The following is a 25,480-nucleotide window of genomic DNA, read 5'->3' on the forward strand; positions in this document are numbered from 1 at the left end:
CACACCGGTTTGAGTGAACACTGCAGAGACCACTGTTGAATGATCACACTTGTGTGTTCGTACGTGTCAAAGGGTTAAATCAACCCAAATCCCAAACAGCACAGCCCCATGGGACTAGACACAGACAGAAACCTGTCTGGCACCATGCATTCTCAACGTTCCTTTAGGCTGTGCTGTAACAGGACCCGTTTGCCTAGACATTACCATGCTGCTACCTCCCAGTAGACCTGTACTCATGTCCTCCACTAGTAATGATACTCGTCCATCACATCTGGTACCAGTGAGGTCATTCTGTTAGAGGTCACAGGTTAGACACACTGGGACAGGTTTTAGGGAGGTTCTGTGCCCCTGAGGATGTAAGTCATCAATCACTGTATTGGACAGAGCAGACCAGGATATCTGTCATGGTGCACCTGTAACCGATGTGAAATGGCTAGTTAGTTAGCGGTGGTGCGCGCTAATAGCGTTTCAATCAGTGACGTCACTCGCTCTGAGACTTGAAGTAGGGTTTCCCCTTGCGTTGCAAGGGCCGCGGCTTTTGTGGCGCGATGGGTAACGATGCTTCGTGGGGTGTCAGTTGTTGATGTGTGCAAGGGTCCCTGGTTCGAGCCCGGGTTGGGGCGAAGAGAGGGACGGAACCTACACTGTTACACACCAACCCCCATCCCACCCTGTATACACATTGACCTTCATATCCTTCAGTCATTCACTAGCTGCCAATGTTCTAGTTTGGTCACTAACTAACTGCACATGTTCTAGAGTCTGGTCACTAACTAACTGCCAATGTTCTAGAGTCTGGCCCAGGAATACAGAGAGAGGGAGAGTAGCAGAGCAGAGACATTTGTGATTCAACACATTTAAATCATTGTTACTAGGTAGAACAGTTCACTTCTGATGTAAATGCCTTCATTTCTGGTTTAATACGTTCAATGAACCACTTGTGGAGTATCACCACCTGCTGCAATAAAAGCATTATATTATAGTCCACACCACAGAATGAATATAAGACATCTTCAAACAGATGCAGGCGGCCAGATGGACAGAGCAAGCATACTGTTATCACGCCCCACCAGAGAGCCAGAGGGAGGGAGTTGGGGAGTGGGAGAGGTGTTATGACGGAAACACATCCTGTAAGTGTGTATGTGTCTGTGTGTGTGTGAGTGAGAATGTACCACTGTGCACCCTGTGTCTGAAGCATCATAACCATGATTGATACCAGAGTCTGTATCTGTATCTCCACCATCCATTACTCCAGAACCCTGAGACTAGGACGGTCCTGTATCTCTACCATCCATTACCCTGAGACTAGGATAGTTCTGTATCTCTACCATCCATTACTCCAGAACCCTAAGACTAGGACGGTCCTGTATCTCTACCATCCATTACCCTGAGACTAGGACGGTCCTGTATCTCTACCATCCATTACTCCAGAACCCTGAGACTAGGACGGTCCTGTATCTCTACCGTCCATTACCCTGAGACTAGGACGGTCCTGTATCTCTACCATCCATTACTCCAGAACCCTGAGACTAGGACGGTCCTGTATCTCTACCATCCATTACTCCAGAACCCTGAGACTAGGATGGTCCTGTATCTCTACCATCCATTACTCCAGAACCCTGAGACTAGGACGGTCCTGTATCTCTACCGTCCATTACTCCAGTACCCTGAGACTAGGACGGTCCTGTATCTCTACCATCCATTACTCCAGAACCCTGAGACTAGGATGGTCCTGTATCTCTACCATCCAGAACCCTGAGACTAGGATGGTCCTGTATCTCTACCATCCATTACTCCAGAACCCTGAGACTAGGACGGTCCTGTATCTCTAGCATCCATTACTCCCGAACCCTGAGACTAGGACGGTCCTGTATCTCTACCGTCCATTACCCTGAGACTAGGACGGTCCTGTATCTCTACCATCCATTACTCCAGAACCCTGAGACTAGGACGGTCCTGTATCTCTACCGTCCATTACCCTGAGACTAGGACGGTCCTGTATCTCTACCATCCATTACTCCAGAACCCTGAGACTAGGACGGTCCTGTATCTCTACCATCCATTACTCCAGAACCCTGAGACTAGGACGGTCCTGTATCTCTACCATCTATTACTCCAGAACCCTGAGACTAGGACGGTCCTGTATCTCTACCATCCATTACTCCAGAACCCTGAGACTAGGACGGTCCTGTATCTCTCCCATCCATTACTCCAGAACCCTGAGACTAGGACGGTCCTGTATCTCTCCCATCCATTACCCTGAGACTAGGACGGTCCTGTAGCTCTACCATCCATTACTCCAGAACCCTGAGACTAGGATGGTCCTGTATCTCTACCATCCAGAACCCTGAGACTAGGATGGTCCTGTATCTCTACCATCCATTACTCCAGAACCCTGAGACTAGGACGGTCCTGTATCTCTAGCATCCATTACTCCCGAACCCTGAGACTAGGACAGTTCTGTATCTCTACCATCCATTACTCCAGAACCCTGAGACTAGGACGGTCCTGTATCTCTACCGTCCATTACTCCAGTACCCTGAGACTAGGACGGTCCTGTATCTCTACCATCCATTACTCCAGAACCCTGAGACTAGGACGGTCCTGTATCTCTACCGTCCATTACCCTGAGACTAGGATAATTCTGTATCTCCACCATCCATTACTCCAGAACCCTGAGACTAGGACGGTCCTGTATCTCTACCATCCATTACTCCCGAACCCTGAAACTAGGACGGTCCTGTATCTCTACCATCCATTACTCCAGAACCCTGAGACTAGGATGGTCCTGTATCTCTACTTTCCATTACTCCAGAACCCTGAGACTAGGATGGTCCTGTATCTCTACCATCCATTACTCCAGAACCCTGAGACTATGATGGTCCCGTATCTCTACCATCCATTACTCCAGAACCCTGAGACTAGGACGGTCCTGTATCTCTACCATCCATTACTCCAGAACCCTGAGACGAGGACGGTCCTGTATCTCTACCATCCATTACTCCAGAACCCTGAAACTAGGACGGTCCTGTATCTCTACCATCCATTACTCCAGAACCCTGAGACTAGGACGGTCCTGTATCTCTACCGTCCATTACTCCAGAACCCTGAGACTAGGATGGTCCTGTATCTCTACCATCCATTACACCAGAACCCTGAGACTAGGACGGTCCTGTATCTCTATCGTCCATTACTCCAGAACCCTGAGACTAGGACGGTCCTGTATCTCTACCGTCCATTACTCCAGAACCCTGAGACTAGGACAGTCCTGTATCTCTACCGTCCATTACTCCAGCATGCCCTAGCATTATCACACCTGATTCAACTAGTCAAAGGTTTGATGTTATCTGTTATCTGACATGTGTGGCATGTCCGACAGAACTGAGCCACATCTTGTTTTAAACCTGGCCAAAATAAATGTTGAAGGACCCGATCATACGTCTTGGTGATTCCTAAATGACCAGACTACTGGTGATCATGAGCAAGGGATAACACATTTTGTCGAAAGGCTGTAGGAATCACTATTTGGTAAACAGCATTCCAATCTCTGTCTGCGTCCACATGCGATGTCCATTTACGCATGAGGAGATTACCGTCAAGGAAGTAAGCCACGTTCTTCTTCTTTGCCTCTTCCAATGAGACAACACTAGAAAAAACATTTAGCCAGCCTGTTGTCAACCTTTTGGTTAGCAATCAGCTGGTCACGAGTGACTGGTAACTGTATTTCATCAGCAATAAGTTCAACATACTTCGATTCTTCCCTTGTCTGTTTGTCAGAGGTGATCAGCTTCCCAGAGGTAGCACACAACCCATCCTCTTGATCAACCTCTTTGAACAAAACAGTGTTCGACAAATCTATCACGTCACCCACTTGTCGTGCCTGAGCACGAGTGACAGCACAAGCGGGGAACACATGTGGATAACTCTGTGCCAGCTCATTAGAGAGAGAGTGGTCACTTTTATCCAATACGGGTACTACCCCTTTCCGCCGGCAATATCGTTACCCATTATAAAGGTCACACATTTTACTGGCAACATAGGACGTACCCCCACTCTGAATATTCCACTGATTAATTCAGAGTGTACATTCACAAAGTGCAATGGCACAAAACCCATTTCAATACCCTGAACTAACACACTGGAACCACAGTATGTATTTTCGGATAAGGGCAACACATCAGACAATATAAACGACTGCGCCGCACCAGTATCTCTAAGGATTTTAACCGGATGCTGAGATGCTTCGTCATTCTTTATGGACACAAACCCCTCAAAAATGAACGGTTTGTAACTGCGGTCGGGGACTGAGACTTTCAAACTACATTTACCCTGAGGCACTTGTTTCGTTTCAGACCTCACAACCGTACGAATTAGCCCAACACCTGTTGGCGGCTTGGCACGAATAGGCATCCCTTGTTTGCGTTTTAGCAGGAAGCAATCATTAATCATATGTCCCACCTTATGACAATAGAAACAGGAACACTAATTTTTCTGCCGTGCTGGATATCCTGCTGGCCGACTAGAGCTAAAAGTAGGCAACTCAGTGGCTCTACTCTCAGTATGAGCCGAAAACACGCTCTTGTGCGTCAACACAAACTCGTCTGCCAACACAAACGCTTCTGACAAGGAGGATACTTTTTGTTCGTTTAGGTAAACTACAATGCGTTCGGGTAAGCAATTTTTAAACTCTTCCAACAAGATTAACTCCTGGAGAGAGTTGAAATCACTTACCTTACTTGCAGCATGCCATTTATCAAACACATTTCCCTTGTCTCTAGCAAATTCCACATAAGTCTTACTAGAAGACTTTCTATGAGACCTAAATCTCTGTCGGTATGCCTCAGGAACAAGCTCATAGGCGCGAAGAACAGTAGCTTTGACCACTTCATAATTCAAACAGTCTTCAAGAGGTAGCGCTGACAAAACCTCTTGGGCTTTACCAGTTAATTTACACTGAAGTAATACACACCATACCTCTTCAGGCCATTTCAATTGTAATGGTCGTCGTACGTAATGGACCAAGGTGCAGCGGGTTGAGTGCTCATCTTCACTTTATTTGAACACATACGAAACAAAACAAGAAAACGATCGAACGAACAGTATTGCAGGCTACACACACACAGCTATGCAACAACAACTTCCCACAAAGGGACAGGTGAAAACAGGCTACCTAAGTATGACTCTCAATCAGCAACAACGATGTACTGTTCCTGATTGACAGCCATACCAGGCCAACAAAGAAACACAACATAGACAGAACATAGAAATACGAAATAAAGAACATATCCCAAAAACCCCGGAATACTCTAACCAAACACCCCTCTACATAAACACATATACTAACAAACCTCGAGCCACAAAACAAATACCCCCCTGCCACGTCCTGACCAAACTACAATAACAAATAACCCCTTTACTGGTCAGAACGTGACAGCACCTCACAAAAAATAAACACGAAAATAAACCCCCCAAACTAAAGGGAGGGAAGGGAGGGTGGCTGCCGTCACCGACGGTTCCCGTGCTACACCCCCCCCCCCCCCCCCTCACCAATCCTCCTACTGTGGAGGTGGCTCACGCTCTGGCCTTAGTCCCCCACCTAACCTGTCCACCCCCGCTGAATACCTCTGGCTGAGGCATGTCGCTGTAGACCTCGGGCTGAAGCACTTCACTGTAGACCTCGGGCAGACGGACGATTCTGGGAGCTCCGGACTGTAGGGCGACTCTGGCTGCGCCGATTCCGGACTGTGGGCCATCTCACTCGGCTCCGGACTGTGGGCCGTCTCACTCGGCTCCGGACTGTGGGCCGTCTCACTCGGCTCCGGACTGTGGGCCATCTCTAGACGGGGCACTGTCGTTGGACACTGGACGGGGCACTGTCGTTGGACACTCTGGACGGGGCACTGTTTCCGGACACTCTGGACGGGGCACTGTTTCCGGAAGCTCTGGACGGGGCACTATTGCCGGAAGCTCTGGACGGGGTACTGTCGACGGAAGCTCTGGACGGGGTACTGTCGTCGGAAGCTCTGGACGGGGACTGCGCACTGAAAGCCTGATGCGTGGGGCTGGTACTGGAGATGCCAGACTGGATACACGCACCCCAAGGCTAGTGCGAGGAGCAGGAACAGGACGAGTTGGACTGGGCTGACGCACTGGAAGCCTGGTGCGTGGGACTGGCTTTGGATACACCAGACTGAATACACGCACCTCAGGGCTAGTGCGAGGAGCAGGAGCAGGAACAGGACGAGTTGGACTGGGCTGACGCACTGGAGGCCTGGTGCGTGGGACTGGCTTTGGATACGCCAGACTGGATACATGCACCTCAGGGCTAGTGCGAGGAGCAGGAACAGGACGAGTTGAACTGGGCTGACACATTGGAGGCCTGGTGCGTGGTGCTGGCTTTGGATGTGCCAGACTGGAAACACGTACCTCAGGGCTAGTGCGAGGAGCAGGAACAGGATACACTGGGCCGTGAAGGCGCACTGGCGGTCTTGAGCGCAGTACTGGCACCACCCTTACTGGCTGGATGCCCGCTTCCCCCTGGCAAATGCAGGGCGCTGGCACCGCGCACACCGGCCTGTGAATGCTCGGCCTCGATGCCGTGCGCATCACCCCATAGCACGGGGCCTGACCAGTAACAGGCTGCTTCCTATAAGCACGGGGAGTTGGCTTGGGGCTTAACCCTGGCCCAGCCAAACCACCCGTGTGCCCCCCTCAAAAAATGTCTTGGGGCTGCCTCTCAGGCTTAAATGCCGACTGTGTGTATAGAGCCTCATACCGGCGCCGCTCCGCCTTGGCTGCCTCTATCTCCTCCGGTGGGCGACGATATTCCCCAGCCTGGTGCCATGGTCCAGCCCCGTCCAGGATCTCCTCCCATGTCCAAGTTTCCTGATAGTCCACATAATTCCTCCGTTGCTCCTTACATCGCTGCTTGGTCCATTTGTGGTGGGAAGTTCTGTAACGGTCGTCGTACGTAATGGACCAAGGTGCAGCGGGTTGAGTGCTCATCTTCACTTTATTTGAACACATACGAAACAAAACAAGAAAACGATCAAACGAACAGTATTGCAGGCTACACACACACAGCTATGCAACAACAACTTCCTACAAAGGGACAGGTGAAAACAGGCTACCTAAGTATGACTCTCAATCAGCAACAACGATGTACAGCTGTTCCTGATTGAGAGCCATACCAGGCCAACAAAGAAATACACAACATAGATAGAACATAGAAATACGAAATAAAGAACATAACCCAAAAACCCCGGAATACTCTAACCAAACACCCCTCTACAAAAACACATACTAACAAACCCCGAACCACATAAAACAAATACCCCCCTGCCACGTCCTGACCAAACTACAATAACAAATAACCCTTTTACTGGTCAGAACGTGACATCAATGCTACGGCTATTCGCTCAAACACACAAAAATAGGAGTCAACCTCTGACTCTCTGAACAAAGGTACTAAGGCAATCTGCCTACTAATGTCAAAAGTGTTGGAAGCTACAGCTGGTGAGGATGCCTCACTAACAGGCACAGCAGGAACGAAGGCTAGCCTCGCTGTCTCCGCCTCCAGTTCCATCTGGCGCATTTTGAACTCCATCTGTCGCTGTTCTCTTTCTGCCTCAATTTTACACATTTCTCTTTCTGCCTCAAGTTTACACATTTCCGACTGGAGATTTTCTCGCCTAATTTGGGCTCTCTCTTCTGCCTCCAGTTGGAACTGTATCGAACGGACATCCCTCCTGGCATCACCGGTTGACAGTGGGGAGAGGGGATCAAAACGGGCAATGTGGCTGGAGCTTTAGCCTCGCCCTCAGACACCGACAGGCTTACCGGAGCCACAACATCCCTTACAGGGGTAGTAGGCTCAGGCAGCGGCTAACACCAGCACCTGCTCTTCTAACAAAATATGTAACACTAGTTTCTTAACCTCCGCCTTAACTAAACTGTGCGAAATAGACAATGAAAAATGGTCAGCCAAAGTCAGTAAATCAACTTTACGACATTGTCAAACACCTCCCACAAAGGGTTATCCAAAAAGGATTTCACATCAAAAGTAGCCATCTTGAACTACTAAACAAATAGCAAACACTAATGCTATGACGCTCAACACCGAACTAACCACTACAATAATTTGCACGAGCAGCATGGGTGTCAGTAAAGACAGATCCCGTACGAGCCCCCACTTATGTTCCGAATCCCTTTGGCCCTGCAGTCTAGGGGGGATGGAGACGAGACCCGTAACATAACTCATGCAAATTATAATAGTGAAAAGGAACGGTGTCAACAAAAACCACAGACAACTTAAATCTACCGTCAACCACTACTGGTCCCAAGGAAAGAAACAATAATCCAAAAACACCCCTAAGCTAGACTAGCCTATTTCTATAACAGCTAGCTATCTAACCAAAAATACAGTGGGTGGTCCACCCAGTTCTAACTAGTGTATTTAGACACTGTTTTCCTACGGGTAATGTAGGCCCATGGGCGACTTGTCTTGGTACCCCCTTTTCCCACCAAACAAACAGTAAAACACTATAACAAAACAATACTCACAGGCTGACGGACAAAGTGACATTTAGGCACCAAAACAAAAGAGAGATCAATACAGAAGGAGAGAGCTGGGGATACAGAGAGAGATTGAACACAGAGAGCTTGAGCTTACAGAGAGAGATTGATCTGTTGAGAAAAAACTGACTGGGGTTTTAAACAAAGGGAAAGGGACTGTGATAGGGTAAATGAAAAGGTGCAGGTGTCTTCTGATTAGCGACTGATTGATGACTGATTGGGGAATGATGATTGTCACCTGTGAGGGGAGAAGGAGAGAAAAGAAACACACAGGATACACACTACCTGTATACGTAACAATGAGTTAGTGGAATCAGGTGTGTAAAAAGTGCCCCCCTCTGTGTCCCAAGGACCAGGGTTAAATAACACTGAGCTATAGAGTTACAGTGCTGCTGCTACACACACATGACCTCAAAGTGGTTGTTTTCTTCCAGCAATACTTGATCGAGATTACCTCGTTGGCACAATGTAACCAATGGAATAGTCCCAAAAGTTCAAACCCAGCACATGCAGGCTTTATGAAATACAATGTGTACCCTGATAGCATTACTGTGCTCCACCACGAGCTCCAGCGCTCTCTCTCTCCGTCTCTCTCTGCTCTCGCTCTGCTCTCTCTCTGTTTCTCTCCGTCTCTCTCCGTCACTCTCTCTCTCCGTCACTCTCTCTCTCTCTCTCTCTCTCTGTCTCTCTCCGTCTCTCTCCGTCACTCTCTCTCTCTCCGTCTCTCTCTCTGAATCTTTAGTTGTGGACACTTGTCACGTTGGCATGAAGGATCGGGAGACAGGCGCAGGAATGCGTAATATTCTTTTTTTATTAAGCCCGAATTATGGCGTGCCGTGTAAAGGCACGGGGACGAAGACCAAACAAACATGTACCAAAACACTGGGTAGAAACCCAAAACAAAAGAGCGAGGAGTACCTTGAATAAATAACACACGCGCACAATGATTAACACACAGGACGAGACCCGTAATCATCTGCGCAATCCACAATGGCACAAAAGCCAAAACACACAGCACAGGCACTCACACACACCAACAGACATAGTAACAATAATCTACAGCCCAATGGAAACCAAAGGGCACATATATGCAAATACAATCAGTGGGAATAGGGGACAGGTGTGCGTAATGAAAGTTCTGGAGGGATCCATGACAACATTACATCACCACACTCCATCTCTTGCTCTTGGTCCTCATCTTTGTAAGTCACCTTGATTTAGCACCTGTGTGTTTTATCAGTTTCTTTATGAAAATATTTAGCAAACTCCATAAATGTAGCTAAAGCAGCACACAAATGCATGCTGGGCCGGGCATGCCCTGAGCTTGTGAAATGAGCGCTACTGGAGCGGGTGAGAAGAGCTCTGCATTCCAGTCAAATTGGGCACGCTCCACTTCTCACTCCAGCTCCACTCCGCTCCACTCCTCGCTCCAGCTCCACGTTCAAGCTACAGGCTCCAGCTCCGCCCTCGCGCCAGCTCCACTCCGCTCCTCGCTCCAGCTCCACATTCCAGCTTAAGGCTCCAGCTCCAGCTCCACTCCGCTCACATACTCTGACTCAATGATACAACAGGCAGTACCTCCACCCATACCATCTAACATGTTAGGCCTGGTTGAGTGATCCAACACTACCTCCACCCATACCATCTAACATGTTAGGCCTGGTTGAGTGATCCAACACTACCTCCACCCATACCATCTAACATGTTAGGCCTGGTTGAGTGATCCAACACTACCTCCACCCATACCATCTAACATGTTAGGCCTGGTTGAATGATCCAACACTACCTCCACCCATACCATCTAACATGTTAGGCCTGGTTGAGTGATCCAACACTACCTCCACCCATACCATCTAACATGTTAGGCCTGGTTGAGTGATCCAACACTACCTCCACCCATACCATCTAACATGTTAGGCCTGGTTGAATGATCCAACAGTCACTACCTCCACCCATACCATCTAACATGTTAGGCCTGGTTGAATGATCCAACACTACCTCCACCCATATCATCTAACATGTTAGGCCTGGTTGAATGATCCAACACTACCTCCACCCATACCATCTAACATGTTAGGCCTGGTTGAGTGATCTGAAAGGAATTTTATAATATCTGTACATTACACTTCTAATTGTGATTACAAAAGTACAATGATTAATGTTTTGCTTCAGCTTGAGATTAAGAATCAGTGGTAGACTTTGCAAGTGCATGAAGAGGTCAACTGTACAAAAGTCATATGCCTGCTTGTTGAAACTATACTTTCAGTTCCTGTTGATACTATGTTCCAGTCTTACCTCTGCTAGCACATGGTAGCAATAGGAGGAAGAAGGATTGGGAAAGTAACTGCAAATAACAATAAGCTGAACTCCACCTAGCAGAAACATCTTTGTATTAGCAACTATTAATTATGAGCTGATATTGTATTATAGTTAAGGGACATCACCCTGGGTGGGGTGAACCATAGTAGGGGATAAAAAGGGAAAACACCATCTTTAGAACGGAGTGTGTTGTTTGTAAATTGCTGTAAGTGTATACTCCGGGTTGCAATCCTTATTAAACAAACTAACCTCTGATCAAAGAAGTTTCCTGTGGTGTCTTGTATGAACATAGGGCTGAATTCCCTTACAGATCCAACAGTCACTACCTCCACCCATACCATCTAACATGTTAGGCCTGGTTGAGTGATCCAACACTACCTCCACCCATACCATCTAACATGTTAGGCCTGGTTGAATGATCCAACACTACCTCCACCCATACCATCTAACATGTTAGGCCTGGTTGAATGATCCAACACTACCTCCACCCATACCATCTAACATGTTAGGCCTGGTTGAGTGATCCAACACTACCTCCACCCATACCATCTAACATGTTAGGCCTGGTTGAATGATCCTACAGTCACTACCTCCACCCATACCATCTAACATGTTAGGCCTGGTTGAATGATCCAACACTACCTCCACCCATATCATCTAACATGTTAGGCCTGGTTGAATGATCCAACACTACCTCCACCCATACCATCTAACATGTTAGGCCTGGTTGAGTGATCCAACACTACCTCCACCCATACCATCTAACATGTTAGGCCTGGTTGAATGATCCAACAGTCACTACCTCCACCCATACCATCTAACATGTTAGGCCTGGTTGAATGATCCAACACTACCTCCACCCATACCATCTAACATGTTAGGCCTGGTTGAATGATCCAACACTACCTCCACCCATACCATCTAACATGTTAGGCCTGGTTGAATGATCCAACAGTCACTACCTCCACCCATACCATCTAACATGTTAGGCCTGGTTGAATGATCCAACACTACCTCCACCCATACCATCTAACATGTTAGGCCTGGTTGAATGATCCAACACTACCTCCACCCATACCATCTAACATGTTAGGCCTGGTTGAGTGATCCAACACTACCTCCACCCATACCATCTAACATGTTAGGCCTGGTTGAATGATCCAACACTACCTCCACCCATATCATCTAACATGTTAGGCCTGGTTGAGTGATCCAACACTACCTCCACCCATACCATCTAACATGTTAGGCCTGGTTGAATGATCAGAATGATATATCCAATTAGAGAAGGTAATAGAATGATAACAGGTAATATAATGGAATAACATATGATATAACATGAAACTGTCCGGTGACATCATCTAATCATAAAAACCCTGTGACTCATAAAACAAAGAACAGAGAAATAAAAAGACAGGCTATTGGATTAAAGTCTTCGGGTTATAATAAAACCATTAGACAACATAAAAACAACAGGGCACTAGTCCTGGGGGCTGCAACGGGCATGGCACACTTTTGTTCCAGCCATGCACTAAACCCTACTAGCTATAGCAAATCAAGGACACGTTTCCCTCCAAGTCAATGTTCAAACATCTTTCAATAGAAGTCTCCTGTCCAACAACTCAGCCACCAGATGAGAGGAGCTACATCAGACAAACAACTGTTATTGAGCTTGTTGATTTATGGAAGACCACATCTGAAAATAACCTTGTACAGGAAACCAAACCACATTCCCAAATCACATTAACAAGAACAGGACCGCATTTAAGAGCAGAACAGAGCGTCCAGTCACACAGGCCCTTGTGGAGAAGGTAAGTAGCTGAGAGGTGGAGGACTGGGGTCATTAAGGTGTTTAGTGTCACTAGGGTTTTCCCCTATTACAGCAACCACATGGACAATTACAGAAACCAAATCAAACAGGTGTACAATTCACAGTGAAATGCTTCCTTAAATAAACACCATAAAACACATTCCCAAAGTTACATGACCAAGGTTCCAGGCTTGGCTGTAGAAAACGGAAACTGATATTCGCCCCAAAAGTCCAGGCACAAATATTATAGTTGTATTTTATTTCCTACAGGAGCAGTTAACTGAAAGCTGTGAGCCTGTTTAGTTATATCACAACAATAGTAGAGGTTTTACTAGACTAGCTGTACTGAGGAAAGGTGAAAGCCACCCAGAACCCAGACAGAAAAGGTTTAACACAGCACTTGTTGGCTAAATAAACATCTTATTATGCATTTCAAAATAAGATAAGATAGTACTTCCTACAGGGGGGTAGGTTCCTGTATTGTGTGAGCTTTAAAATGTAAATGAAGTCACGTTTCCATAGGAAACAGAGAGCCATTCAAGAGTTCACACAGCGCTCCTTGGTCAGGCTAAGTAGCAGCATGCCATAGCACTTAGCACTACAATAGGTTTGGTGTAAGAGAGACCAATCAGAGCTGGGCTGGCCCCTCCTGGAATGTTATCAGCTAACTAACTCAATTACCTTCAGCACTTAGAGCTCTGTCACAAGATTAAGCTCAACACATTGCCAACTCAATCAAGCACTTTGGGAGGGGAAATAATTTGATGTTCTCTTTCATTGGGAGGAGGAATCAGTTGTTGTTCTCTTTCATTGGGAGGAGGAATCAGTTGTTGTTCTCTTTCATTGGGAGGAGGAATCATTTGTTGTTCTCTTTCATTGGGAGGAGGAATCATTTGTTGTTCTCTTTCATTCGGAGGAGGAATCAATTGTTGTTCTCTTTCATTCAGAGGAGAAATCATTTGTTGTTCTCTTTCATTGGGAGGAGAAATCATTTGTTGTTCTCTTTCATTGGGAGGAGGAATCATTTGTTGTTCTCTTTCATTGGGAGGAGGAATCATTTGTTGTTCTCTTTCATTGGGAGGAGGAATCATTTGTTGTTCTCTTTCATTGGGAGGAGGAATCATTTGTTGTTCTCTTTCATTCGGAGGAGGAATCATTTGTTGTTCTCTTTCATTGGGAGGAGGAATCATTTGTTGTTCTCTTTCATTGGGCATTATGAAAACCTGAGGATGTAGGGCAGGCCAATGGAGCGCGCTCTGCTCTCTCTTTCTCTGCTCTCTCTCCATCTTCGTCCATCTTCCCTCTCTGCTCTCTCTCTCTGTCTCTCACTCTCTCTCCATCTCTCTCTGCTCTCTCTCGTCTCTCTCACTCTCTCTCCATCTCTCTCTGCTCTCTCTCGTCTCTCTCTGCTCTCTCTCCATCTCTCTCTCCCGTCTCTCTCTCACTCCATCTCTCTCTCTCAACCTCTTTCTCAATCTCTCTCAATCTCTCTCCGTCTCTCTGCTCTCTCACTGTCTCTCTATCTCTCTGCTCTCTATCTCTCATCTGGGGCGGCAGGTAGCCTAGTGGTTAGAGCGTTGGACTAGTAACTGAAAGGTTGCAAGTTCAAATCCCTGAGCTGACAAAGTACAAATCTATCGTTCTGCCCCTGAACAAGGCAGTTAACCCAGGCTGTCATTGAAAACCAGAATTTGTTCTTAACTGACTTGCCTAGTTAAATAAAGGTAAAGAAAAATCTCTCTGTCTCATATTAGTCCATAACTAATAAGAACACTGCCAATGTGACCATAGAAATGCAATTCCTACATTATATTACTATGGAATCGAAGACCACTGTCTCTTACTGTGACAATTCCATGACTTAAAACGGACTTTATCACCTAATTAAACTAAGAGTCTTGGTTGGAACAAAAAAAATCAAGGTGCTGCTCCAAATGTGATTAACTTTGATCACATTCACCTTTGACTTCATGGTCTGAGATGGATGGTAACCCAGGGTAACTAACCAACCAATGGAGGTGTTGTTGTTGAAGAGTCAGAGGCCCTTCATTCTAATAACATTCCTTCACTAGTGGGTGTCTGTATAAAGCAAAACATCACATCAAACCACAATGTATTTGTCACATACACATGTTTAGCAGATGCCTCTGGATTTTTTAAGCCTTGAAACAATCGAGACATGGATTATGTTCCATTCACAGGGCTGTGACTTAAAATTAGGAAGATGTTCCTATTAACACAGTGTCTAGTAATGCTTTAACCTGGGGAATGTCATTACATGAATAAACAACTGTTACTCCAAATACTGAAAACTTTACAAAAACAATATAGCATATTGCTACAAGATATTAGCCTATAATTGTATAATAATAATAATAGTGATGAGGTGGGCAGCCCAACAGGTCCTATAGTGTTGAGGTGGCAGCCCTACAGGTCCTATAGTGATGAGGTGGGCAGGTCCTATAGTGATGAGGTGGGCAGCCCAACAGGTCTTATAGTGATGAGGTGGGCAGCCCAACAGGTCCTATAGTGATGAGGTGGGCAGGTCCTATAGTGATGAGGTGGGCAGCCCTACAGGTCCTATAGTGATGAGGTGGCAGCCCTACAGGTCCTATAGTGATGAGGTGGGCAGGTCCTATAGTGATGAGGTGGGCAGCCCTACAGGTCCTAAAGTGATGAGGTGGGCAGCCCTACAGGTCCTATAGTGATGAGGTGGGCAGCCCTACAGGTCCTATAGTGATGATGTGGGCAGCCCTACAGGTCCTATAGTGATGAGGTGGGCAGCCCTACAGGTCCTATAGTGATGAAGTTGGCAGGTCCTATAGTGATGAGGTGGGCAGCCCAACAGGTCCTATAGTGATGAGGTGGGCAGCCCAACAGGTCTTATAGTGATGAGGTGGGCAGCCCTACAGGTCCTATAGTGATGAGGTGGGTAGCCATACAGGTCCTATAGTGATGAGGTGGGCAGCCCAACAGGTCCTATAGTGATGAGGTGGGCAGGTCCTATAGTGATGAGGTGGGCAGCCCTACAGGTCCTATAGTGATGAGGTGGGCAGCCCTACAGGTCCTATAGTGATGAGGTGGGCAGCCATACAGGTCCTATAGTGATGAGGTGGGCAGCCCTACAGGTCCTATAGTGATGAGGTGGGCAGGTCCTATAGTGATGAGGTGGGCAGCCCTACAGGTCCTATAGTGATGAGGTGGGCAGCCCTACAGGTCCTATAGTGATGAGGCAGGCAGCCCAACATACAGATCCAAAAAGGGACTTTCTGTTTGTGGCAGTGAGACAATGCACAACTGCACATTGTGAATGTTGCAAACCACAATCTCAGAGGACAAAGGATAACGCCTCAATGGACACTGTTCTGTGCACACCCAGGACACGTGAATAGATAGTGTAGTGTAATGTAGTGTAGTGATAGTGTAGGGTAGACAGTGCATAGTGTAGTCTGCTTTAGACACAATGAGAGCAGGACTGTCGTCAGGGAACATGGTCAATGTGGATCAGGCCAAAAGTGACCATCTGGTCTCTCTCTCTCACCACCATAGCAGCATGTCAGCCTCTGTGTGTGAGTTAATGAGGTCAGAGGTCAACTCCTGAATGTCAAAGATCACATCAAAACCTTTTCCAAGAACACAGGAAGGCGGTCTAGGGTTGTCCAATTCCCCTCCTGGAGTTTCACTCCAACCCTAAACACTTTATTTGACTAATTAGCTACTGGCCAGGACCTTGATCAGCTATACCAGCTGTGGTACATCACTATCACAGAACCAGAGTTGTAGAACCCTGATCTAGACACTAAAGGAGCCCCACATACTAGATTTGGTTTGCTTCTAGTGGAACTTGGCTAGGTGAAGCGAACGTCTGTGCCTTGCATACGCCCTTAAAAGACCTTGGCTTGTAATTCTGTAATATAAGACAACACCTCTCACCATAGGATGAACCACACCCGGGACAGACTGAAGAAAGGTCCCTGTAAAACTAATACTGTAGTACAGTACTGTTAGATACAAACAGTTCCAGTGATACTACTCACCATAGAATGAGTCCAGTGATGACAGCGGTCCAGGAGACACAGCAGGAGTCAGGCCTCTTGGTCTCCTCCTCCTCCTCCTTCCTGCAGCAGCACACACTGGTCAGGTAGACAGACAGCAGCAGGAGGCTCAGGACTAGTCCAGCAGCTGATATACAGGCTAGGAAGACCAGAGACTGGGGGAGGACAGGGCGGACGGGGAGGGAGTGAGGGGGAGGGAGGGTGGGGAGGGGGATGGAGGGAGGGAGAGAGGGAGGGAGAGAGAGGAGAGGGAGGGGGAGGGAGGGGGAGAGGGAGGAGGGAGGGGGAGGGAGAGGGAGAGGAGAGGGAGGGAGAGGGATGGAGAGGGAGGGAGTGAGGGGGAGGGGAGGGAGGGAGGGAGCGAGGGAGGGAGGGAGAGAGGGAGGGAGAGAGAGGAGAGGGAGGGGGAGGGAGGGGGAGAGGGAGGAGGGAGAGCGAGGGAGGGGGAGGGAGGGAGAGGGATGGAGAGGGAGAAACAGAGAGATGAGCATGTTATAATACATTTGTTATTGACTAATAACAGGAAACATACAACTGCCACACTGAGAGAACTTATTTGCAAAGCACCATTTCTTCAGACAACCAGTATATATTATCATGTCAGGTCCTGAGTTGATACAAGCCCTGTGATTGATTACTGTGTAGAGTGACCCCACTCTGACGGAAAGGGAGCCACTGGAATCAAGTGAGACTAATATGAAAAGATATAATGGGTCAAAAGTCACGTTTGTTTCATCAGCCATCATCACTAGCAGTTCTCTGTGTGAAGCCAGAGATAGGGAGAGAGAGGAGGGGAGGGAGAGAGAGATGGGGGAGGGGAGAGAGAGATTGAGATAGAGACAGAATGAGAATGAGAGACAGAGAGAGAGAGAGACAGACAGAAAGAAAGAGAAAGAGAGAGAGAAAGAGAGCTGGGGGGGGGGGGGGGGGGGGCAGGCTCACTGAATACACCCCAGGATCTGTTCAGTAGGGCACAAAATAGCAAGTATTTTCAAAAAAATGAACATGAAGGTTTCTCATTGGACAAGTCTAGGTATTCCTTCTCAGTGTTATCAGTTTGGTGTCTAATGAACATGACCTGGTGTTGGTGGTTTAAGAGATACCTGGGGTCTCTTGGACTACTACTATTAACATGTGTCATTCAACAGACACTTTTATCCAAAGCAACTTACAGTCATACTCGCCAACATGCATCCATTTTACGTATGGGTGGTCCCGGGTATCTGACCCACAACCCTGGTGGTGCAAGCACCACGCTCTACCAACTGATCCACACAGGAGTTAGGGTGTTAGGGGGAAAAACAGTACTGCTCAGAGGAGTTTCAGCTCAATGTCAGGTGACAAAGTGGTCTCCCTCTCAAACAGTCTTGTGATTCCCTGACTGAGGTTACCCTCAGAGCATGAATGATGGAGGGATAGCCAGGGTAGGAAAGGAGAGAGAGCGAGAGAGAGTGAATAAGTGAGAGTGAGAGAGCCAGAGAAAGAGCGACAGAGAGAGAGCAAGAGAGAAAGAGCGAGCGAGAAAGAGAGAGGTATTGAAAGCAGCAAGCAGAACATGGGGGTCTACTGTAGCCATAATGTCTTTGTTTTTGAGATGAGGTACGCCTGAAGTTTGTACCGTTCATTTTGATGAAAGGTGATGGAAGTGATAAAACATAGTGTACTACACAAGTACAACTACACACACAGCCATTTACACAAGTACAACTACACACACAGCCATTTACACAAGTACAACTACACACACAGCCATTTACACAAGTACAACTACACACACAGCCATTTACACAAGTACAACTACACACACAGCAATTTACAGAAGTTGACAAAAGTTCAGCCCGTGGTTTGGAGTGTTGAGGAGTTAAAAATTCAAGAACTGAAATCAAAGCCAAGTGGAACCATGGGGTTTTGGCCAAATATGGATGACTCTCAAATGGCACCCTATTCCCTATATAGTGCACTACTTTTGACCAGAGCCCTATGGGCCCATGTTGTTTCTCCACACTCCTACCTGGCATGGTTTCATGACTCTAACAAGGTACTGTTTGTCTCCACAGAACCTTAACAGGAAGCTACCTTCTATTTTCCTGACTCAATTTGGCTGATCAAGTTATGGGTTCTGGCATCATTTTTTGACCACGGTCTTGACCATGGTTGCAGACTCAGACAGGGCCGAGCAGCAGAAACTAAAGGCTCATGTATTATTTCTCATCCAACCAGTGTCTACATCAATGTAACTACCAGTAGTTGGGGCTTCCGTGTGGCGAAGTGGTCTAAGGCACTGCATCTCAGTGCTAGAGGCGTCACTACAGACACTCTGGTTCGATTCCAGGCTCTATCACAACCGGCCGTGATTGGGAGTCCCATAGGGCGGCGCACAATTGGCCCCGCGTCATTCGGTGTAGGCCGTCATTTTAAATAAGAATTTGTTCTTAACTGACTTGCCTAATTAAATGTAACCATGTAAGTCATTGAGAACACATTCTCTTTCACAACAATGACCTGGAAAGTAAGATGAAACTGCTTTTCAAACTCCTGTGGTAAACTTCTGGACCCAGACAGAGTTCAACTGTACCAAGTCATTAAAGTGATCATATTCTGGGCTCTGTCCTCAATCCCACCTCTCGATCTGAAATAGTCCTGTTGTTCCAGAAGGATGTGCCAGCAGGAGGAAGGTCCACATTGTTCAGAACTGCTTTAGAAGATAATCTGACAGTGTTACACATCTTGTAGTCTTAATCACAGAGGACAGACTACGGTGTTACCTACTTACACAAACAGACAGACAGTTTCCCAGTTTGGCCGGAGAGAGAGAAGTGAATCTGTTAGCATCACACTACCTCCATTGACCTGTCTATTCAGCAACACAGGTCAATATCACAATGTAAAGTAGTATAGAGGTACTACAACACACAACAGCAGCATTCACAAACACCCCCCACACAGTTAAGTGATGTGGCATGCTCACACAATCACCAGGCTGTGAATGATAACAGCTTAGAAGATGTGGTTTACGGTAATGTGGTTTCAGATCATTTCTTTCCCACCGTGGACATCAAATGGGACTTTGTGTATAGCTTTGAGGCACATGGAGACAACTTGAGCTGAAGTTATTTTCAAATAGACACTTAGAGATGCCAAAAGCATTTAACAAACTCTACAATACATACAATTCACAAGACAAAATCTAATCAATGCATTGCAAAACCAACTAAATTACTGCACAATACATACATTCTAGAAAAACAGCCACATTCCTCAGAAAGTAGTGGCTGCTGCAATCTGGTAGATGGTGTCACCATAGTCAAGAACTGGCAGGAAAGTTGACTGTACAATCTGCTTCCTGCTCTTTAGGGAGAGGCAATATCTATTTCTAAAAAAGAAGCCTACTTTAAATCATAGCTTTTTATCTAGCTCATCCGTATGTTTCTTAAACATTAAGTCTTTGTCAATCCAAATGCTCAGATATACAGTATATAGATGGGAGAGGTCAACTGATTATGATTTTTCAACGCCGATACCGATTATTGGAGGACCAAAAACGGACGCTACTGATTAATCGGACGATTTTTTTTATCTATTTGTAATAATCACAATTACAACAATACTGAATGAACACTTATTTTAACTTAATATAATATATCAATAAAATCAATTTAGCCTCAAATAAATAATGAAACATATTCAATTTGGTTTAAATAATGCAAAAACAAAGTGTTGGAGAAGAAAGTAAAGGTGCAATATGTGCCATGTAAAAAGCTAACGTTTAAGTTCCTTGCTCAGAACATGAGAACATATGAAAGCTGGTGGTTCCTTTTAACATGAGTCTTCAATATTCCCAGGTAAGAAGTTTTAGGTTGTAGTTATTATAGGAATTATAGGACTATTTCTCTCTATACCATTTGTATTTCATATACCTTTGACTATTGGATGTTCTTATAGGCACTTTAGTATTGCCAGTGTAACAGTATAGCTTCCTTCCCCCTCCTCGCCCCTACCTGGGCTCGAACCAGGAACACATCGACAACAGCCACCCTCGAAGCATCGTTACCTATCGCTCCACAAAAGCCGCGGCCCTTGCAGAGCAAGGGGAACAAGTACTCCAAGTCTCAGAGCGAGTGACGTCACCGATTGAAACGCTATTAGCGCCCACTCCGCTAACTAGCTAGCCATTTCACATCGGTTACACCAGCCTAATCTCGGGAGTTGATAGGCTTGAAACAGCTCAATAAACAGCTCAATGCTTGAAGCACAGCGAAGAGCTGCTGGCAAACGCACGAAAGTGCTGTTTGAATGAATGCTTACGAGCCTGCTGCTGCCTACCATTGCTCAGTCAGACTGCTCTATCAAATATCAAATCATAGACTTAATTATAACATAATAACACACAGCAATACGAGCCTTTGATCATTAATATGGTTGAATCAGGAAACTATCATTTCGAAAACAAAACGTTTATTCTTTCAGTGAAATATGGAACCGTTCCGTATTTTATCTAACAGGTGGCATCCCTAAGTCTAAATATTCCTGTTACATTGTACAACCTTCAATGTTATGTCATAATTATGTACAATTCTGGCAAATTAATTACAGTCTTTGTTAGGAATAAATGGACTTCACACAGTTCGCAACAAGCCAGGCGGCCCAAACTGCTACATACACCCTGACTGCTTGCACGGAACGCAAGAGAAGTGACACAATTTCCCTAATTATAAGAAATTCATGTTAGCAGGCAATATTAACGAAATATGCAGGTTTAAAAATATATACGTGTGTATTGATTTTAAAGAAAGGCATTGATGTTGATAGTTAGGTTTGGTGCAACGACAGTGCTAAATCATCACCCGTTTGGCGAAGTAGGCTGTGATTCGATGAGAAATGAACAGGCACTGCATCAATTATATGCAACGCAGGACACCTAGATAAACTAGTAATATCATCAACCATGTGTAGTTAACTAGTGATTATGTTAAGATTGTTTGTTTTTTAGAAGATAAGGTTAATGCTAGCTAGCAACTTACCTTGGCTTCTTGCTGCCCTTGCGTAACAGGTAGTCAGCCTGCCACGCAGGCTCCTCGTGGAGTGCAATGTAAGGCAGGTGGTTAGAGCGTTGGACTAGTAACCGGAAGGTTGCAAAAACGAATCCCTGAGCTGACAAGGTAAAAATCGTGTAATTCTTTTTACCAGTTTTATGTAGTAGTAACCAGTTTTATGTAGTAGTAACCAGTGTTATGTAATAGTAACCAGTTTTATGTAGTAGTAACCAGTTTTATGTAGCAGTAACCAGTTTTATGTAGTTACAACCAGTGTTATGCAGTTCTAACCAGTGTTATGTAGTGGTAACCAGTGTTATGTAGTGGGAACCAGTGTTATGTAGTGGTAACCAGTGCTATATAGTGGTAACCAGTGTTATGTAGTGGTAACCAGTGTTCTGTAGTGGTAACCAGCGTTATGTAGTTGTGACCAGCGTTATGTAGTGGTAACCAGTGTTATGTAGTGGTAACCAGCGTTATGTAGTGTTAACCAGTGTTATGTAGTGGGAACCAGTGTTATGAAGTGGTAACCAGTGTTATATAGTGGTAACCAGCGTTATGTAGTGGTAACCAGAGTTATGTAGTGGTAACCAGTGTTATGTAGTGGTAACCAGTGTTATGTAGTGGTAACCAGTGTTATGTAGTGGTAACCAGCGTTATGTAGTGGTAACCAGAGTTATGTAGTGGTAACCAGAGTTATGTAGTGGTAACCAGTGTTATGTAGTGGTAACCAGTGTTATGTAGTGGTAACCAGTGTTATGTAGTTATAACCAGTGTTATGTAGTGGTAACCAGTGTTATGTAGTGGTAACCAGTGTTATGTAGCTATAACCAGTGTTATGTTGTGGTAACCAGTGTTATGTTGTGGTAACCAGTGTTATGTAGTAGTAACCATTGTTATGTAGTAGTAACCAGTGTTATGTAGCTATAACCAGTGTTATGTAGTGGTAACCAGTGTTATGTAGTGGTAACCAGCATTATGTAGTGGTAACCAGTGTTATGTAGTGGTAACCAGTGTTATGTAGTGGGAACCAGTGTTATGTAGTGGTAACCAGTGTTATGTAGTAGTAACCAGTGTTATGTAGCTATAACCAGTGTTATGTAGTGGTAACCAGTGTTATGTAGTGGTAACCAGTGTTATGTAGTAGTAACCAGTGTTATGTAGCTATAACCAGTGTTATGTAGTGGTAACCAGTGTTATGTAGTGGTAACCAGCGTTATGTAGTGGTAACCAGTGTTATGTAGTGGTAACCAGTGTTATGTAGTGGTAACCAGTGTTATGTAGTGGTGGTAACCAGTGTTATGTAGTGGTAACCAGTGTTATGTACTGGTAACGAGTGTTGTGTAGCGGTAACCAGTGTTATGTAGCTATAACCAGTGTTATGTAGTGGTAACTAGTGTTATGTAGTTAGAACCAGTTTTATGTAGTGGTAACCAGTGTTACGTAGTGGTAACCAGTGTTACGTAGTTATAACCAGTGTTACGTACTTATAACCAGTGTTATGTAGCGGTAACCAGTGTTATGTAGTGGTAACTAGTCTTATGTAGTTATAACCTGTATAATTGATTGATTTATTTTTATTTCACCTTTATTTAACCAGGTAGGCCAGTTGAGAACCAGTTCTCATTTACAACTGCACACTGGCAAAGATAAGCATATATAGTGTTATATAGTGGTAACCAGTGTTATGTAGTTATAACCAGTGTTATGTAGTGTTAACCTCTGTGTTATGTAGTTATAACCAGTTTTATGTAGTTATAACCAGTGTTATGTAGTTATAACCAGTGTTATGTAGTGGTAACAAGTGTTATGTAGTTATAAACAGTGTTATGTATCGTTAACCCTTGTGTTATGTGGTTATAACCAGTGTTATGTCTTAATAACCAGTGTTATGTAGTGGTAACCAGTGTGTTATGTAGCTCTAACCAGTGTTATGTAGTGGTAAGCAGTGTTATGTAGTGGTAACCTCTGTGTGAACATCTCTGTGTGTGCCCCTGATCTCTGACACTGTGGCTACGTTCCAGGTCGTCTTTATGCAGTCACGCTGCACATCTCACATCTCAGAACACTGCTGTGGTGTGTAATGTGGTTATTGACAGGGTAAACACTTCTCCAGGTGTAGTGAGATATGGGGCTGTGTCTAACAAGTGTCCTGGAGCAGGAGTACTGATCTATATAGGATCAGTTTTGCCCCTTAGATCACAATGAATAGGATTACATGGATGGGGGGGCTGATCCTAGATCAGCAATCCTATTCTGAGAAGCTTAACACATATTCATCTGTGGAGCACTACTGCAATAAGGAAGACAACAAGGAACATGCCCAGACTCAGACACTGAAGGCTGGTAACAAACAACCAACCAGCCAGATTGGCACTAGTTTGGCTACCAGTCTTTTTAGCTAACATTCCACTCCTTGCCACTCATTTGCCAAAGACAGGAGTGGCAAGGAGTGGAATGTAATAGCTTAACAGAGAATGCAACCAGGCTAGATAGGCACACTCAGGACTTTGCAGCTGGAGATGTCAATACTAAAACAGATGTGATGTGTCCACTCTGCTCATAACTTTATTTTGCTACGTCCTATTGAACATGCCACAGTGATGATAGCAGAGAATAGAGAGAATAAAGTGTGTTCACTTCGTTAAAAGTTAAACTGTGCAGAGTTTGTGCGGATGGAAATACATCCTATAGCAATGTGGGAAATTACATAAGAAAATACAAAACATTATTCAGCTAAAGACAAATTATGTATTTTATTTTCCAAATGAATTGTTAAATCTTTCACCAACAAAGTCGTTTTCAGATCATTTGCCTAGATATGTGGCCTGTCAGTGAAGGTCTTTCAGTGAGCCCTCTCTCTAGTCTAGAAGAGAAACGTGGCCGCGCTTTACGCGCAGTGGTAGTAGGTACCAACCTGCTGGTAGCTCGCCTCCCCGGGTCTGAAGGTGTTATCAACGTGCTGGAAGGTGAAGTTGAAGTGGGGGAAATTGTGCAGCCAGTAGGTCCACCATGGAGCGATATAGTCCAGCCGTGCCGTGGCCATTCCTTATTACAAAAAGTGCTTCTGGACCCCTAAAATCTCATTCGAAAACTTGAGACCCCGTCAGCAGCCTAATCCTCGGTTCTGTACAAAAAACAAATCATGAATCCGCGACTTATTGTTGGAAAACACTTTACAATGTAACGCAGGAGAATAAACAATACAAAACTACTTCCTTGGACTCTTTGCCCTCAGAACAAGGCATAACAACAGCATTATCTTGGTATCTCCGTGGTCCCGTGTAGAGTTCTGCAGCTAGACAGCTGTTTTAACTTCTCGGAGGCGCGCTCACGGTAAAGCTCGTTCCAGTAGAAGCCGCTTTTTCTGACTTGACCGCGCGCGCCGCGCACTCATCCAAGTCACGAGACTGACGATAGTGCCCTTCAATACACAGTGCGTGACCCGTTTTAAACCATTTACAGCTGCGGTCAAGAAAGTATAACCTAGTGGAAAAGGATATGGCTACAGTGAAGACGATGCGGTTAATACATTCAGGTCATGAAATTAAATCTATAATGATGATGGTGCTATTAGAATAAAACCCATAGGCTATCTCATATCTGGTATAAAACTGCTGGTTATCAGAGCAGAATTTATCTCATGTAATCCGACAGCTAAAGCAGGATAGAGCACTATAGTTGGGAAC

At 45.5% G+C, this 25,480-nt stretch overlaps 1 protein-coding gene across 1 annotated transcript in view; it reads right to left on the reverse strand.

Moving 5' to 3' along the window:
- Positions 1 to 25,124, reverse strand: part of LOC106606307 (protein tweety homolog 2-like) — a 141,395-nt gene extending 116,271 nt beyond the window's left edge. The window contains exons 1-2 of the mRNA XM_082972889.1: positions 24,709 to 25,124; positions 16,741 to 16,913 (exon numbers count right to left, since the gene is read on the reverse strand). Coding sequence (XP_082829015.1) covers positions 16,741 to 16,913; positions 24,709 to 24,837 — 302 coding nt within the window. The 5' untranslated portion in view covers positions 24,838 to 25,124. The remainder of the gene's footprint in view (positions 1 to 16,740; positions 16,914 to 24,708) is intronic.
- Positions 25,125 to 25,480: the final 356 nt, after the last annotated feature.

This window comes from Salmo salar, chromosome 03 (assembly GCF_965601325.2).
Source record: "Salmo salar chromosome 03, fSalSal1, whole genome shotgun sequence".
Taxonomy (NCBI): Eukaryota; Metazoa; Chordata; class Actinopteri; order Salmoniformes; family Salmonidae; genus Salmo; species Salmo salar.